Source organism: Contarinia nasturtii, unplaced genomic scaffold (genome assembly GCF_009176525.2).
Source record: "Contarinia nasturtii isolate CC-2019 unplaced genomic scaffold, AAFC_CNas_1.1 Cnas_scaffold_993, whole genome shotgun sequence".
NCBI classification, from domain to species: Eukaryota; Metazoa; Arthropoda; class Insecta; order Diptera; family Cecidomyiidae; genus Contarinia; species Contarinia nasturtii.
Genome location: NW_022198340.1, coordinates 2,144,003 through 2,162,382, shown reverse-complemented (window position 1 = coordinate 2,162,382; position 18,380 = coordinate 2,144,003). Strand labels below are relative to the sequence as shown.

The 18,380-nt window shown below is 35.5% G+C and overlaps 2 protein-coding genes across 2 annotated transcripts; one reads left to right on the top strand and one right to left on the bottom strand.

Moving 5' to 3' along the window:
* The first annotated feature begins 677 nt into the window (after positions 1–677).
* On the top strand, positions 678–17,560 carry LOC116343160 (glutamine-dependent NAD(+) synthetase). The gene is made up of 9 exons (XM_031771076.1): positions 678–1,086; positions 14,005–14,187; positions 14,439–14,528; positions 14,605–14,770; positions 14,861–15,256; positions 15,416–15,636; positions 15,724–16,006; positions 16,078–16,845; positions 16,914–17,560. The coding sequence occupies exons 2-9, from the start codon at positions 14,042–14,044 to the stop codon at positions 17,133–17,135; spliced, it is 2,292 nt and encodes a 763-aa protein (XP_031626936.1). The 5' UTR covers positions 678–1,086; positions 14,005–14,041; the 3' UTR covers positions 17,136–17,560.
* Positions 1,256–12,114, bottom strand: LOC116343158 (cytosolic carboxypeptidase Nna1). Its single transcript, XM_031771071.1, has 17 exons — positions 12,019–12,114; positions 8,384–8,562; positions 7,994–8,146; positions 5,890–6,629; positions 5,525–5,674; positions 5,270–5,393; positions 5,045–5,182; positions 4,403–4,843; positions 4,203–4,291; positions 4,056–4,125; positions 3,911–3,979; positions 3,335–3,426; positions 3,081–3,231; positions 2,597–2,991; positions 2,263–2,469; positions 2,001–2,159; positions 1,256–1,918 (listed from the first exon to the last, which is right to left on the bottom strand). The coding sequence occupies exons 1-17, from the start codon at positions 12,050–12,052 to the stop codon at positions 1,534–1,536; spliced, it is 3,576 nt and encodes a 1,191-aa protein (XP_031626931.1). The 5' UTR covers positions 12,053–12,114; the 3' UTR covers positions 1,256–1,533.
* Positions 17,561–18,380: the final 820 nt, after the last annotated feature.

Genomic DNA, 18,380 nt, shown 5'->3' with positions numbered 1-18,380 from the left:
TTCTCTCACTGATTTCATGTATGCATTTCGATGACTCGAATGTTAAATGCGCGACTCGACACACAAATCGACACAAACAGCGGGTTTTTCCATCCATGTATTGGTGAGCCGTTTTCTTTTTTTTTGTATTTCGGCCTTTCGCCCGTTTATATGCGCTTGCAGATATGGAAGCGCGTGTAACAGACATGCATATGTATTGATTTGCGTGTATGTGCGAGCTCTCGTATATGCTATGTACTTGTTCACCTCACTGTTTGTATACGTGTGTGTTTATACGTATACCGTTCACACAACATCTCATTCATCGGAACACAATCGCTTGTAACCGTATCGTAGACATAATGAACGGTTTATGTCAAATCTTGTTTTGCTTATACTCGAGTGTGTCTAATGCGCATAATTTTCGATTCCGGATAACAAACATCAAACCGGATTGTTCGTCATTATTTTTATGTTTTAAAAAAAAAAAAATGATTTTTATTGGACGCGATAAATATTTATAAATAGAATAAGAATCATACGAAAATTTGCAAATCATGACGAAATATTGATGTTCGAAAAGTAGTTTGAGAAGCGCAGATGCAATATCGGTTTTGACATTTTAGGTTATGTTCATTACGTTTTCATGACATACCAATACATTGATGTACGTATACACTGAATTCTGTGTCGACAACTGTCTAAATAATTAAGTAGGCGCCAAAGTAGCTAGTTTTTATGCGTCACACGACTCTCACTTGGGCAAATGTTGTGTGAGTGAGTGAATTGCATGGCGAAAAATAGCAAAGTGTCATGTGTGCATCGCATGTGTTAGAGCCGAATAAAAGTCTCTCAAGTGACAAGCTACCAAATTGTGTTGGGGAACCGAACACGAACATTAAAAAAAACACAAAACGTCCAAAAAAAGAATCAACAACAATTCCACTGCAATGCATTTTTGTACTGAGTGGTCGCAATAAACTCGACATCGATTTTGTAAATATACATTTTTAGCTGCATCGTTAAAAATACCATATTTTTTTTCACTTGTGATAACGGCCAACACAATCCAGTTGGCTGTGTGTACCGATTGTGGCATAAACATTTGTAAGTTGTTTGACATTGTTGTAAATATTTGAAAAGAGAAGACTTATCAGTTTGCAAGAGAGACCTATTGTTTTTTTTCTCTCTCGCAAAATGACAGTCCGGAAGAGGCTGGTTTTTGGTGAAAAATATTTTTGGTTTTACAAATAATGATTTAACTGCGGGTGATTAATTGATTTTTTTATTTGGCATTTACGCTACCAATTTATCTCTAACTTTATTTATGAATCACAGAAATACAAGCGATGAAGATAACAAATGAACAATATGACAATAAACAAGTGTTTCGTGTTTGAGTGACAACCATAAATAATAACTCATTCACGAACAATATCAATTCATTTCAGATAGTTTTTTTGTTGTTTGTTCAAATAGAAAAAAAAAACGATATTCAAATAGTTGACATCAGGTGATGGAGAGATGAGAGCAAAATCAGATTATTCACCATATTCAGTCGGTTGATTGTATCGATTGTTGTGAGGATAAAAGTTCGTCATCATTTCTCTTCTTTTTGAACTTTGTTTTGATTTTCTTCAGCGTCATTTTTCCACATATCGGTGAATCGGTCGGTCCCAAACTCGTTTTATTTGTGACATAGTCCGCTTTTGTAAAATCGGATAATTTTTTTAATTTTTTCACCGGTTTCAAGCATACCGCTGTCGTAGCAACAATGCCACCCGTTTTAAATTTATGGTGCGTTTTATTCGATGTGCTTTTCGATTTCGATTGAATAATCTCGGTGTTGGAGCGAACGATTGCTTTCGGTTTAACGTTTGCGTTTTGTGTAAATGTGCTTTCGGGCGATTCGGACGTTGAACGATTCAGTGCGGGTAGTCTATATGTAAACATATGAATAGAAAATTGTATTGTATTACTTTTAACTGGCAACAAAAATGTTCTAAATTTCAAAAGCTTACTTTTTCTTTCTGGATTTTTTCAAATAATCAATATTTGATGATTTTTCGCTGGTTACGATAATTTTTGGAATGTTGCTGATTTTCACATTTTTTCGTTTATCGCGTTTTTTTCGTTTGTTCTCGTCTTGTTTCCATATCATTAATTTTTGACTACATTCGCTGTAGATACAAAAATATTAATTAAGGTTAGCACGCAAATAGCATAGATTAAAACAAAAATTTCTATCGACATTGCGTCAATCAAGGAATCAGACACACTTACACAAATAGTTCCTCATTGGCATCTAGTTTTGGTTGCTTTTTTTTATTATTCACAACCGATATGCCCCACGATAACGGCTGATAATTATTAGTCTCGGTTAGCTGATTTGAATCGTATGAGTTCGACATACCGCTCCAAACTTGTTTTTTCAGCGATAATTTAACTTTCAAATTCTCAACCGTTTGTTGATAGTCTACATTACTAACTCTGTTGTTGTTTTGATTTTGAATGTTTTTTTGTTGTTCGTTCATTCGTTCGTGTGTGTGTATGGGAAAAGAATAAGATATTGAAATGAATTATAAGTGTGTAAACAAATAATGTATGAAAATAATACTTTTTCATATTTTGCCAAGTGCTGTGCCGTTTTGATCCTTTGATAGCTGGCAACTGGGATACGGCAATGGTATTGAATTTCTCTTTGATTTCGGATACTATTTTCGACGCATCCGGCGATTCAGTGTTTGAGTCCGATCTTTGCGTAGACATAATGACCAATTCGTTGGTCATTGGTTTTTCGTTAATTTGTGAGCGTTGCCCAGTTTTTATTTGCATTCGAAAGCTATTTTTGGCCGAGGTCATGCGACTATCAATATAATCTTCACAATCACTAGTGCATTCCAAATATGGTTCAGCCGTCGGTAAATCGATAGCTGAACGATGATATTTATGTGACTTTTTTAGCGTTGATATCGTCGGTCGACCGGTCATTTTTCCCTTCGTCCGTTGTAACTGTTGTGGTTAATTCGTGTAAGCGCAACAAAATAAACATAGCTTAATATTTTATTTTATTTTTCGTATATCAAGTATTTCGTATATACCCTTTTATTGAGCCTATTTTTAGACGGCGATACAGGCGATGATGGTGGAACTAATGGCACTGGTTGACAACAAATAAACCCTTCTTCGTCGCTGTTCAGAATATTTAATTCATTTTCAGAGCAACTGCTATTGCTCGTATCGCCCTCATCACTGTAAATGATATGCAAATCAAATAGTACCATATGTGGCTTAGGCTCATTTCAAGTCATTTTACTAAATTCAAGTCAATTTTTCAGCTTGAGTATCCATGTACCTTGAGTAATCCGATAGCGGTATATTCAACGGTTCGTCAGCATTTGACCCTTCCTCATTTAACCTGCTTAAAATTTTCATGCGAAGTTTTTCCTATACAAACCATAATATACATGTAGATTAAGTAAAATTGTATTTCTGACTCTGTCAAAGATTGACAATAAAAAGGTATAATATTACATATGATACCTCTTTAATCTACTGGTTTTCAATGATCTACATTTGTGTCATAAATATTTTGCCAACAAAACAAAAAAACGTTATCAACAACTTAAAAAAATATCAATCAATCGTGCGACTTTATTATATGATACAGTGTGTTTATGTGCGCATCAAAACATTTTTAATATAAAAAAACGAACAAAGCAAATCATTCAGAAGCATTTCAATCAAGTTCATGTACGTAAGTGAGGGACATATTTTTTTTTTATTGTTGAACACTATTGGATGTGCGGTGAATGAAAAAAATAAATTAATCATCATCATTTGTAACAATTGCTTTGGCAGCACGCCTTTGTAGGCGTTCGTGTTTTCGCATTTTTTTAATTTTCTTTTTCAATTTCAAGCGTTTCATTACTTTGTTTGGGTTTTCATCCGAAAAATCCAAGAGCGTCTCACAAAATGCTCGGCCAATTTGTTCAAAGTCCTGTAATGAAATTTCCAATGCAATTATTATTGGTCACATTATATTTATCAAATTGGTTAAAGGTTGTCTCGCTTACGGCTGTTGAAAAATGCGTCATTGCCCGACTGCCAAGACTCGATCCGCCAAAACTTGCCTCCATCGTATAGCTACAACAAGCGAAAAGAGATTATTTGATAAGAAATCGCATTTTTTGTTTTGTTTTTAGTTGTATGTAGATGTGCACCTATTTGTAACGCCAAGCATCCATACAACGATCCGACCCGTTCCTTCTTTATTTCGTTGAACTTTGAACTTGCAACTTTCGAACGAGAACTGAAAGAAAAATTGAACGCATATCAGTTTTATTACGATGATATGGCAATGAATGAATCGTGCACTGTAGTTACTGTACGGTACACGTGGATCTTATCAATGCAAACAAACCTTGTCAGCTACATTTTTGTGTAACATTAATGGAAATACTTGTTCGGCAAGTTTTTTGTCCGGATCGCGCTTATTTTCACAGCCATAGATAAAGATATTGTGTTTGCGTGAGTGAGCGTGCATGTCGCAATACAAGCTAACACCCAATTCTTCGGTCAGTCTTTTGATCATTGTTTTTGTATACCAAATTGATGGATATGTTTCACGTATAACGGTACGATATTGTCGATTGAGATCTTTTCCCGTTAAACTTGACCGTGTATTTCCCACAACGACCCCATCCGGATTTAGCATCGGAATTAATTTGAATATAAATTTATGACGAAGTTTTTTTGCGATTAACGAATCACCCGTCAGAAAATCCATAAGCCCTTTCATCATCCAACTGGCTGGTGTCTCCCCCGGATGAACACGTGCCGAGACGACAATGGCACGTTTTTTCTTTAAAACGAAAGAAGAAAAAAAATCAAACGGAAATAGAACGGAGACATACATTGTTAATGTGTCAATATCGTGAATGGGGGTGAATTTTCTTTCAATCGAAGGGTTGATTTTAAAAGGGAAAACGGAATATTAACGGCACAATGAAAAGTGAAAATTAAATTTTCAATGTACATATATGGTCGTCGATGTTATTTATACCTTTGTTGAGTCATCGTCTGCAACAGGTGCTGTTACGGTTAAACAGTAAACATTATTGCCAGCAAGTGATCGACAAAGAAGCCTCAGTTTGCAGAATTTTGATTTTATCGGATGTTTTTGTATTGACATTAGATAGTCCTATCGGGCGAAATTCAATGAAAAACATTTTCTTCAATCGATAAGTAACAAATAACGAAAGAGCATATTTATCGTTATCATAACTACCTGTAGGTCGCTATAAGTGTACGGATAACTATGTGCAAAATAAACGGTATCGTTTTCATGTGGAAATTCAATATTGAATGTTAGGGTATATGTGCTATTTTCATCGTCGTCGTCGTTTGTTGGACTAAATTTAATAAATCGATAAACAAAAAAGCGAACATGCCAAATAAAACCAAAATTTACTGTCGTCATCGTGATTCACATGAGCTGTCATTCTATGCGACACAATGAACAAGTTAAATATGGTATACGTACGAGCTGTCTTCATTCTTAAAGTATGCAATATTCTCTCCACAACGTCGCCAACCGATTTTTGATTCTTTTGCATCGATTTCCGAGTACATGAGCGGCCGCATTCCTTCATTGTACAAACTACCCGATTTCACTAAATTCACGATCGATAATCTAAATATTCGTGCAAACGATGAACACAACAATGCATAATATATAAATATTTTATCAAATTGAATTCACAACAATTTGTTTGTCATGCAATGACATCCATTATGCTATGCCCAAAGTAAAATTGAAATTGAAATAAAAAAAACCAGCCCAAAATAGCTCTTACACTCGAATGTCTTGTTCACTCTCTTATTATATTGAATATACATGATAAATACCTGTACGTGATACCCTTCTTCACATTGGTGACACGAAAATAGAACCATTGCATATGCCTGTTGGTGTATAAATCTGGTCGCAAGTATAATTCATAGTAAACGGGCGTAATTTTTATGGCTTTTGCTAGATTGCCGGATTCGAAGCGTGACTCGAACACTAAATCATCATCAGACACGACATTCAGATGTGCGTTCATCAAATACTTGGAGCTTCCAACACACGAGCGGCTAAACTGTGTCATATTAAGACAATCCCCAAATGATTTATAATATGAAATGTTGATATTATTATTATTGTTGTTGCTAGTGTTTTTGGAATTATGTTTGGTATTTAACAGTGCCAGTGTCGGTGCAGGTGCCATATTGTTATCAATTTGTGTCGATGGTGACAAGTTGGTGCCGCTGACACTTTTGCTTTCTCTATTGATTTTATTGAGTGTTTTATTGGCATTGCAATCAAAATGTGGTGGTGTAGCCATCGTCGTCGTCGTCGTCGCCGTCGTCATAGTCGACGATGAATTGGCCAGTACATCGATGTTCAGCATATCTTCACTGTTTAGCTCGCATGTATGCTTACCGTTTTCATAATCAGGGAGTGCATCATCGTTTTTTTCGCAAGAATCGTCCGACAAGCACTCACCGTCTGATGAACTATTTGAGCTATCATCGGAACGTGTACGCCGACGATGACGACGTGATTTTTTTGCTGGCACATTCTCTTGACATTCGTCTAATGAATTCTGGTGTGTGACATTCGATAGACGAGGGAAAAAGCATAAACAAAACAAAAAAAAAAAAAAAAACAAACGAATATATATTAATTTAATAAAACTGCAAATTAATCATAAACACACAGGCGATACAGTAGTAACATCGAAATTAAATTATATCATCTTTGTGCATATTGCGTCCGGTTTCAAATGATGGCACGGCACATCTCACTACTTCTAAACCGAATCACGAGAGCAATTATGTGACTTTGATTTGATGCAACACGTCATTTGAAACCCAAATTAAAATTAATTGCATTTGACAGCCACCTTCTCTCCTAAAAACAATTTGTTTATCTTTCGGAAACGAAATAAAATAATCAAAATGGAAGCCAAGCCATGGGCATCTCAGACGGATGTCTTTTTCGAAAAATACATTAATTTACATAAATGATAGATTTCAAATTAATTTTCGGTTTTCTCTCACATACCATACGTTTGCCATACGATTTTGGTTTTTTTTATTTTTGGCGTCAACCACAGTTGACACTAAGCCAAGAAGATAGTGAATATTTATTTTCACGTTTCGCGCTCGAAATATTTTAAACAGTCGCTCACTCACTCACTCACTCAGCCAGTCAGTCAGTCCGTCAGCAAAGTTTTTACAGCCGGCATAAATGTTTGTTTTTATTTAAGTGCGCTCGCTGATTTCAATGAGCGTATCACACTGTCATGACTTGTCATTTCATTATAATGTGTTAAAATGTGTTGACCATTTTTCAATGTACACGTTTCAATTTTTTTCCCCGTTTTCTTTCATTTTATATAGTTTTGTGATTGGCCTTCAATGAACTGTTGAAAATGTTCATAATTTTATTTCCGATGCGCTATTAACACATCTTGTTGCGCGAGCGCGCTCAAACATCTGTATCCTTGAACTACGCACAAAATGCAAGTTTATTTTTGATTGAAGATCGTGCACGTTTTTGCAAAAGGCACATTTATAATACAAAATCATCTGTTCCGATTCGTCACACTGTGCCATAAGCGCTACTTATTTCTCTTTTATTTTCTGTTCAGTCATTGACATATGAACAGAAAAAAAATAAATAAATGAAGAAAGAAACAAAACACCAAACAACGGTTACATTCTATTTATAATGAATTGACCCTTGTAAGCATTCACCTATTCGTATGAAGCAATGCCGTGAACAAAAATAATATAAATACTGCTACTTAAAAAGACTAAAGCCATTTGTATATGCGATATTGATTTGAAATTTTATTTTCGATTTTGCAAAATCACTCGACTTTTCTTTTCTCGTTCGAGTTCTTTTTTTAGCGTGCATTCATTCACCTCGACGAAATCGTGTGTAAAGTATGAAAATACTCACATAATTTACGGCACTTATTGGATTATAGTAAAAAACGACTGCACCATTTTCTTCGCCAACTGGCCGTGGTTGGATTTCTTGGCCGGTGAATTTATAGTACGGCTCAGGTGCTGGTGGAACATATGCAATGTGATAGACTCGATCGTCCAGAACCTAATATTAAAATGAAAAGATGCAGAAAATATGAAAATCTAAAGAGATAAAGATGAAATGAATCAATTGAGAAAAACGGCACCGAAGGAAGCCAAAGTGATTTCATGGTTTTTGTGTGTGTTGTATAATAAATGCAACAAAGGAATTTCAATTATTAAACATTGACCTGCAATTGAGTGAATGAGAGGGCGAGAAGGTGAATGACGATAAAAAAAAGAAAAATCGCTTTGTACTTACTTGACATTCGGCAGGCCATCGGGCGGTCTGCTGTGAACACTCATTGTCCTTATCTTTTGGCAAGGCAAACAGATTGCGTGGCTCCTTCAGACGAGCTATCGCTCGTGATGTTTGCAAATCAGTATTCACTTCCAGCTGAGTGGTCTTCAGATTATTTGAAAGGAAGCTACCTAGGAATCCTGTGACAAATTCAATTGAACAATTTATATAAGTGAGAGAAAATGGCATTTATTTTTGCAGCCTCAGTGAAAGAAAAATATTCTAAAAATTAATAAAAAATAGAGAGCAAACTATTAAAAATTATTTTCGTATATGCACTCATGACCGCAGTGTCTGATCCGAATTTCTAATTCCACTTAAAAAATAAACTCGCATTAAAAAAATCGCACCACATTTTATGTTTATTTAAAATGTAATACGTGTTGCAATTGGAATGAGTTCGAAATAATGTGTGTTTTTTCCTCTCTGTATATGCTTTTGGCTGTCGTAAATTAAAACGACTGGTGGATAATAAAACGAAAAATGCTTGGGTAAATTGACATGACACACACAGCATGGATGAGCTTGTGTATTGAACAATGATGCACACGTCCAACTGGCGTCACATATTGTAGCGATTTTTATCGAAAACATTTATTTTATAGTTTTGTTAATAATTTTCGACGTGAAAGAGCAAAACGGGCGGATGACACCCTCGGCTAACCGTGTGAACATAGTAAAATATGATATAATATTGCCGTCATCGTCAGAATGTTGGTAGACGTTGATCAAATATTTTTGTTTGTTTTTTGTTTTCATAATGTCGCCTCTCAAAAGCACGCTTGTTGCGTTTAACATGCAAAATATATTGTATCACAGTTAAAACGGTTCTTTTTCCATAAATGCTATGACACTCTAGTGTCAACATGGTATTCAATGTGAAATAAAAACGCTTCGGGAAAATGATTATACACCTCGCGACTTAGATAATAGTCCCTATTGAGAATTTAAAAGAAAATCGGTGTGTTTCACCATTTTTCCGCTGCTTGAATGAGCAATTTATTTATTCACGTGCCACAAAGGAATATATTAGGTTGTTTCTCTCATCGTTTCTAATAGATTTTCATTTTTGGTTTGAATTTTCAATTTTACCTGTGCTTTTATCGTTCGAGCTGTTCAATCACTTCTGTGATAATGGATTTTGCTATAATTTATGCTGCGTATGTAACGTTTGAATGGTTTTTTTTTGTGTACCGATATCCAATAAAAAAAGAAAATTGCTGCTATCTATTTCGACGAATCTCACTTTCTCTCTCTTATGTTTACTGAATGGCAGTAGAGCCAGCTTGATATGTTATTTTCAAGCTAAACACAAGAGATGACTGATTTTTAATTCATCGTTTTGCTACTCCTTTCGTTCGGAAAACGGAATACAAATAGCACACTCAAGCAAAGTGAGTACATACATAATATACACAGTTAATATTTGATATTTTCCGAGGAAAATCGACTAGGCAATTTAATGTGTGCACACCTACAACAGCTAACAACCAAGTATCTCTGACTCGAGCGCGCTCTTTGTCAGCTGGGCACGATGCAGTTAAACATCATTCTTTTTTTGCTGTATAACAACTGTAATATTCGCGATGATTTCATTTTATCTATGTAGTTGAATCATATTAATAGCAAGAAATCGTCACTTCTTCGTGCAAACACTGATCGTTTTATATATTTTCGGCACAAGAATATACGCTAACGAGAAAAATACCGACACATACACCGAAACGCTTATAGCCGAATCGTGCTCGTCGAATAGCGAAGCCAAAATGTTTGTTATGAAATAATAAAAAAAAAAAAACTTCAATTCGTTTGTAGCAAACATATCTTTTTGTTCGCTATTTTAAATATTACTCACTCGTTTCATTCGAAATGTTATTTGTTGATATGTTTTTATTGTTTATTTCGAAGGAGTCGTGCAAATTATACATAAATATTATAGAAGCGCGCATAGCATATTAAAACAATATGTGAAATAAGCATTTATTTTGCTTTGCGTTGACTACAAATAGACACAGATAATGAACAACGTATTTTGGACGACAAATAATTAAAATATTTGATCATAAATGTGTTTTGGAAATGTTTCGAATGTACCACAAGCCAATTAATTGCTGATTGATGTATAGTTGTGAGTGAAAAGTGCTCATCACGACGCGGGGCGTGCACATCAAAGCATTGATATTGGTTAACCGATAAAGCGATATAGTGTTCAGAATGTATGGTATATGTGAGTCAAAACGAAATGCGTGAGACATGATCGCCCTTTTTTCAATGCAAATTAGATTTTGTGTGTGTGTGTTGCCATGGTCGCACCATAATTAAAACTTCGAAACGCATTTCAATGCTTCCATTCAAATCGACAGCAATACAATCGCTTATTTCGATCGATTTACACGAAAGTCGGTGAATGCAAAGCACAACCATTCAACATTGTTTTAAGCGAAAACGTTTTCGGAGTATTTCTATGGAATCCATAGTATGGATTTTCATGATAGTTTGACACATGTGTGCTCACTTTGGAAAGTTGAGACATATTTTTCGGCATTCATAGTCCGGTTTTTTTCTTCATGTAGAATCGAATAGTTTATGGAATTTTATCTAAAACTAATGTACCTCGATCAGGAAGTGTGCAAACTGGAAATAGCTGCACTTGCAATGTTTGAACTTGTTCCGACACAGAACCCATCTTTCCGCTCATTCAAAAATTCACCACACAAAATATCAAAATGAAAAAAAAAATCGCTAAAGATATCACTTGGAATCGCACTGAACTGAATGTTGATTTCCGCACGGAGTCTCGAAAAAAACTGCCACATATTCTGTGCGATTCAACGAGAACGAATCACTTATTTAGGAAGCATGTTTACAGTACAATTTTTTTTTACAATGAAAATGTCCAAAAAAAAAATACACTTTTTCTGTGAGAAGGGAAAAAAGAAGACTATTGAAGGACACTCGAGTGGATATTGCACGAAACTTTCTGTGTGCGATACAGTCGTTTTGCGGAATTCGAATGAAGTGCAACCGAAGAGACGAAATAAACATTGAATTTCCGAGAATTGGAATGCTTTTATCGATTTGTGGCTGGCTGGTTTGACGATGGTTTTGCGCTCCGTGACTCATTTCGATTTGCCGAAATTCATTTGAATTTTCGAGCGATAAGGAACCGTTGCATGATTTAACCGATTCAATTCAATACCACAACGAAATCCGGTTGCCAAAGGATCGCGCATTCAAAATCAAGACATGTGTATGTGTGTATGCTTCAACTTTTGTTAGATATTAAATCTAACGGGGGAAAAAAGACGAACAACACTGAAAATGCTCTTTGTTTCTTTTTTCAATCAATAAACAATGGAAACATATTAAATTGTGATTCAATGGATGGCGTATCGTTGATTTTGCTTACGGGCTATTCTTGAGTCCTGTGTGTTTACGTCTTTGGATTCAAGAATGTGAAGCACATTATATTGTGACGATATCAATATAATAGAAATACTTGGATTGCTCGATTTATTTGTTTGGTTCACAAATCGATTTTCAACTTATTAAAACTCACAACCAAAAAATATTTTTCTTTCACATATAAATGTTACCTTCCGATAAGTCCTCGTTGATCAAGGCATCCATTTCCAAGTACAAACCAAAATCAATTGTTCCAAAGTTTTCGTATTTAAATTCATAGTATGTTCCGCGCTGTAATTTGGCTGTTAATTGTCAGCTGTTAGTCACCGTTAATCGCTCAAATTCATCAAAATTATGCCACTTAATTTCATCTGTTATTTACTAAATAGCCCACGAATTCACGCTAAATGAAGCTATAATTAACTAATTGGGCGGTTGAAACAATGCGTGGCACACATTAGCCAACAGAAACTAAACAGCCACACAATCACAATGGCAACGGAAACAGTTAGACTGTACAAAACGGACTGATGTAATGGAATCTTTTCTGAATAAAATATATCAAAAGGAACCCAACGAACCAGTTAAACCCAAGCCAAACCGCAGTACATTCGAATGAACCTAGTTCACCGACGACCACCTTTTTTCTCGCTCTATGCAAACAAAAAAGTCCAATAAAGCTAATGTAACTGAACAAATATGCATGTTAATATGAATGAACAGGGGAAACGTTTTCAAAATATCATATTCATATATACAGAATTTCTGTTCTATTTTTCGTTTCGGGAACGAAATACGCGGCAACAGTGCTCATATGAATACATAAAAACAAAATAAATAATGTTGACGACAATAGGTAAAACAAACAGTCACTCTCAAGTCTTGTTGCCCTGGCAAACATTCATGCAAAATTTATTTGGTTTTTAACGGCATGCCGATTCATACATCGCCATCAAAATGGAAGGAACACCGATTCGACTGAGAACGCTCGTTGCAAATGCACGTGAAAATAAAAGTAAATAGAACGAAAAGTTTTTTTCGCAATTTACATGATTGTACACGCACCGTATCGTTTTGCTATCATTGAATTTAATATTCATGAAATGAAAACGTATCGAATTCAGGATTAGCGATAAATTGCTCAAATTAACGATTAAACTAGAAAATTTGTGTTTACAGTTCATTGACTCAAAGTCGTACACATTTTCCACTTTAAATCATAGTAGTGTTCATTATGTGAATACAAACACGTTTTCCGATTGCTTACCAAGATCAAGTCGAACGCTGTTATTATCAATCAATGGTTTTTCCACAAATTTTCATATCGTCATCAAAACATTTTCTCTCATAAATGTTGTATTTTGCTGATTGATTTCATTACTTACAACACGCAACACAAAACACAATTTTCATTTGTATTTCTTCATTTTTAAGCCGTTTATCGTTTATTTCGGACATCGATTTTAATGGGAAAATTCAACCAGGTTTGAACGATTTACATATAAAACGAATAAAGAGAAACAGTCATCGAACTCATGCCAATCCATTTTGAATATTAAAAAATTCATCAACTCACACTGAATCGTCATTGTAACGATATAACAAAATGTTATTGCAACATATAAAGTTTACATTTTTTTCTCTCTTGGTTGGCTCATTCACGGAAAATTGAAAATCTTATTGCTCCCTCACAAATGGATATTCAATTGAAGGATTATCCATTGACAGCACAAAATCGAATTTTCTGACAGTCTCTCGCTCTGCATGAATTTGAATATTTACGTAAAAACTAAATTGGAATTTGGTTTTTGAGCATTGGAATATATCTTGACGTTTAAATGAACAACGATGCGATTTAATGCATTTTCGGTTGTCACGACGACAACTTACTATAGTCGAATGTTAAATCAATAATCCTTCATACCGAACCGTTAACCATTGAATGCTTTTTTTGTGCTTCTAAAGAAATGATCCAGTCAAAGTGCAGTTTCGCTCTCTTAACTGTCTGTTTCGCTTTTTATCATTGTAAAATACGACAAAAATAGTTACTGCATCAACCAAAAACCATCAAGAACATTTTCATTTTATATAAAAAAAAGTTACTATTATTTTCATTCTGAATGCATCCGAAGCAGAAATTTGATATTTTGTTTTCTTTTTTTTCGTTCTGAATGCAGTGATCGGAAATTGATTGGAAAATTGTTGTAAACAAAAATGGGTCGAAAAGTAACAGTTGCCGTTTCAACGCTCAATCAATGGGCTCTGGATTTTGATGGGAACCATTCACGTATACTACAATCAATCATCGAAGCGCGTGAGATGGGCGCAACATATCGGACTGGACCCGAATTAGAAATTACGTAAGTACTTTCCGAAAATGTATTGCTACCAAAAAATGATTGGTCCAAAATGATGAACAATTTACCGAATGTGATTTGATGCGCTCGAAAGTGATTTGCGGCCAAATCGATGCTGAATCTCATCATTTTCTAGAGCGCCGAATATGATTTTCATTTCTCTATATCATTAGTTTAAGTCTGAATATGTATATATGCAAAACTGACGCATAATTTTTGTTGAGTTTCCAAACTAACTTTTACGCATTTCACAGCGGTTATTCATGCGAAGACCATTTTCTCGAGCCCGATACATTTCTGCATTCATGGGAAGTTCTGCTACAATTACTACTCTCACCGTTATGGTAAATGTTTCTTTTCTTGTTTGTAAATGTCAAAACCAAATGTTTCACAAATTCGTTTAATACTTTTGCTTTGCAGTCAGAATATGTTGATTGACGTCGGTATGCCGATACAGCATCGTAATGTGTCATACAATTGCCGGGTTCTTTTTCTCAACAAGAAAATCATTTTTATTCGACCGAAATTGTCGAATTGTGACGATGGAAACTATCGTGAAACAAGATGGTTTACACCCTGGGCTAAGGTAATTTATGTCATTTCTCGTGGATTCAATCCAATTTTTTTTTTTGGTTTACCTTCGATTTTAATAATATGATTTTTTGCCCAATTTCAGCGTTTTCAATTGGAAGAGTTCTACTTGCCTCGCATGATTGCACGAAAAATAGACCAAGAAACTTGTCCAATTGGTGATGCATTAGTCGCAACTCGTGATACATGTTTGGGACATGAAGTGTGCGAAGAATTATGGAATGTAAAAAGTACACACATTGAAATGTCCTTAGCTGGTGCTGAAATCATTGTAAATCCTTCCGGAAGCTATATGCAATTGCGAAAAGCGTATGTGGTAACTGATCTTGTAAAAATGGCCAGTTCAAAAGCGGGCGGTGCATATTTATACAGTAATTTACGTGGTTGTGATGGTCAACGTATGCTATTCAATGGTTGTTCGGCAGTCGCTTTGAATGGCGATATAATAGCGCGCGGAAAGCAATTCTCGTTGCAAGATGTGGTAATTTGTTTTTGAAATTACTTGCATGTGTTTTTGTTTCACCATCAGACAAAAAAAATATAATCTGATTGAAAATTGTGCTGCAAAAAAACCATGATACTAATCGCATTACCATTATCTAAATCACAAATGCAATCAATTTTTTATTCTAATATGTAGGAAGTGACTTGCGCAACGTTTGATTTGGAAGATATACGTGCATACCGAATTGCGATACGTTCGCGATGCCAATCAGCCGCGTCAGCAGTGAATTATCCACGAGTCAATATTGATTTCGAGTTAACAAAACCTTATGATTTACTTACGTCGACGAGCGCACCTATGGATTGGATCTATCACACTCCCGAAGAGGAAATAGCCTACGGGCCTGGAGCTTGGCTGTATGCGTTTTGAATTAATTATGATTATGTTAATAATTGAAAGCATGCAAATATACATTTTCCCTTTTTTTCATGGTATGTTTACAGTTGGGATTATCTGCGTCGCAGCGGACAGGGTGGATTTTTCTTGCCGTTGAGCGGTGGCGTTGATTCGAGTTCAACGGCAACAATTGTACATGCCATGTGCCGAATGATTGTGAGCTCGATTCAAGGCGGCGATATACAAGTACTTGACGATGTACGGAAAATTCTTAACGATCCACAATTTGTGCCGGAAAATGCAGCCGCCTTGTGCAATCGATTGTTGGTGACATGTTACATGGGCGGCCAAAATTCAAGTGAAAAAACACGCAAATTTGCATCCACACTGGTATGAATACACAGTAAATCGATTATGTGCAAGTGTCTTATGAAAATTTCTTCTGTTTATTTATACTTTAGGCAAGCCAGTTGGGAAGCTATCACTTGGAAATAAACATTGATTCGGCCATCAGTGCCTTATTGAGTATATTCCAACTTACTACAGGAACATCGCCAAAGTTTCGTAGGCATGGTGGATGTGCCAGACAAAACTTGGCACTGCAGAATATCCAAGCTCGAATTCGAATGGTTTTAGCGTATTTGTTTGCACAACTTATGCTATGGGTGCGAAATCGTCCCGGTGGATTGTTGGTCTTGGGATCAGCCAATGTTGATGAATCGCTGCGAGGTTATATGACCAAATATGACTGTTCAAGTGCAGATATCAATCCGATTGGTGGCATCTCCAAGACGGATTTAAAATCATTTTTGAATTTTGCCAAAACGAAATTTGATATACCAATTATTACCGAAATCATTGATCAGCCACCAACTGCTGAACTGGAACCCCTTGAAGATGGCCAAATCAGTCAAACGGACGAACAAGACATGGGAATGACCTATGTTGAATTGAGCCAATTCGGAAGATTACGGAAGCAACAGTATTGCGGTCCGTACAGTATGTTCTGTCGTTTAGTGTCAACTTGGGGAAGCCACTGTACACCCAAGGAGGTGGCCGATAAGGTCAAACACTTCTTCCGTTGCTACGCCATCAACCGACATAAAATGACCGTTCTCACTCCATCAGTGCATGCAGAGTCATACAGTCCCGATGACAATAGATTTGATCATCGGCCATTTCTCTATCGAGCCAATTGGTCATGGCAATTCAAAGCGATCGATGAAGAGGTATTTACACTCTCTAGAATTAAATAACAGTTACAAATGTAACACCAAAAATGTTTGTTTTCTTTTAGTTGAAAAAGTTGTCGATTCAAAAGACCAGTAAAAAAGATGCATCACGAGATGAACAGGACAATTCGATACCGCGACGTCATTCGCAGAAGGAGATCAAATCTTCATTGTCAACACTGTCATTCAGTGGACACGATGCATTTGGCGGTGAAAAACGACACTCACTTCGATCCAATAGTTCGGTTATGGGAAAAATAAAAGACAGGACTGGCATTCCCGTGTAAATGTTCACAAAATATTCCAGTATAAAAGCAATGTTCAATTAGACTGTTAGTTCATTTAGATGAATTTCATAACTTATGATTCTAGAAGCTTTAATTTCTTTAGGGAACAATAAATTTAAAGAAAAAAAAACACAAAAAATTGACTTAAATCTTTTTGAGATTGCCAACGGAATTTAGTAGTGAATTATACAATCATATCATTCTTCGAAATTATAGTTGCCTCATCAAAATTCTATATTCTAAAAAACATCGATTCTAAATTAGCCTTCAAAACAACAATTTGTAGCACAAACGGCACTTGGCCCAACTGATAATAAAACTTTTTTTAGAGACAACTTATTAGAACCAAACACTAAGTAGATATTTCTCTTTCAAATGTACAGAACGTATACAGCATGAATAAATCTTTAGAAAACAAAAGCCAACACCACGTCATTTTCATTTTATGCTCAACAAAGTTAAACCAATATTTTACCAACCGAAAAGTTATTAAATTTAAAATGAGACCGGATTTGGATGCCGTATTTATATTTCGTCTTAACATATCAACTCAAACAGCCCCGAACCAAATATGATGTATGTAAATATATTTAAATGTTTAATCAATTTTCAGCTTTTCATGAGAACCTGCACAGTGCACATTCAAGGGTGAGTGCGATGAGACTGAAGCATTGTTTGCTTTCATAATAACAGTGTGTTCGCAATGATTACGTTAATTTGAATTTGACCTGAGTAATCATTTTGTTATTCATCCTTTCGAAACCCCCCGTTATACCATCACAAAATATTATACGTATCATATCATATCACCGGGAACGGCAATCCATCAAGTGACGCAATACATATGCATATGTTTTTGCGTCACTTCTACATATGCGCTAAAGAAATAAAAATCCAGATGGCTGACTTATTTGCAATAAAATTAGGTTTCGACCTTTCCGACTTTGCACGTATGTCTGAATATATTAATAAAAACGCGTCACTAAATACTTTTATCAGAACATTTATTGCAATATTGCGTCATAGTGGGAACTTAACTTTTGTATTATTTGAAAAGGACTAGCCGTGTGGAAAGCACATGCATGATTTAATGGTATTAAAAGCGTCATATGTTTTCATGGTCGTTCATTAATTCCTTTAAATGAGCTGGACTTCTTTTTAGTTGCATGTTATTTGTGGGGATTTAATGAAACAAATAAAGTGAGGTGTTTCTGTGCACCGTATTTTAGTATGGTTCTGAGTTTC

Excerpts from the sequence above, each read along its gene's own strand:
- LOC116343158 (XM_031771071.1), bottom strand. The coding sequence starts at position 12,052 with ATGGATGCCTTGATCAACGAGGACTTATCGGAAG. Across the intron at positions 5,183-5,269 it reads ACACTTATAGCGACCTACAG|GACTATCTAATGTCAATACA; the intron begins GTAGTTATGATA and ends TTCGCCCGATAG. Across the intron at positions 3,980-4,055 it reads TGACGCATTTTTCAACAGCC|GACTTTGAACAAATTGGCCG; the intron begins GTAAGCGAGACA and ends ATTTCATTACAG.
- LOC116343160 (XM_031771076.1), top strand. The coding sequence starts at position 14,042 with ATGGGTCGAAAAGTAACAGTTGCCGTTTCAACGCTCAATCAATGGGCT. Across the intron at positions 14,188-14,438 it reads GGACCCGAATTAGAAATTAC|CGGTTATTCATGCGAAGACC; the intron begins GTAAGTACTTTC and ends CGCATTTCACAG. Across the intron at positions 16,846-16,913 it reads TCAAAGCGATCGATGAAGAG|TTGAAAAAGTTGTCGATTCA; the intron begins GTATTTACACTC and ends GTTTTCTTTTAG.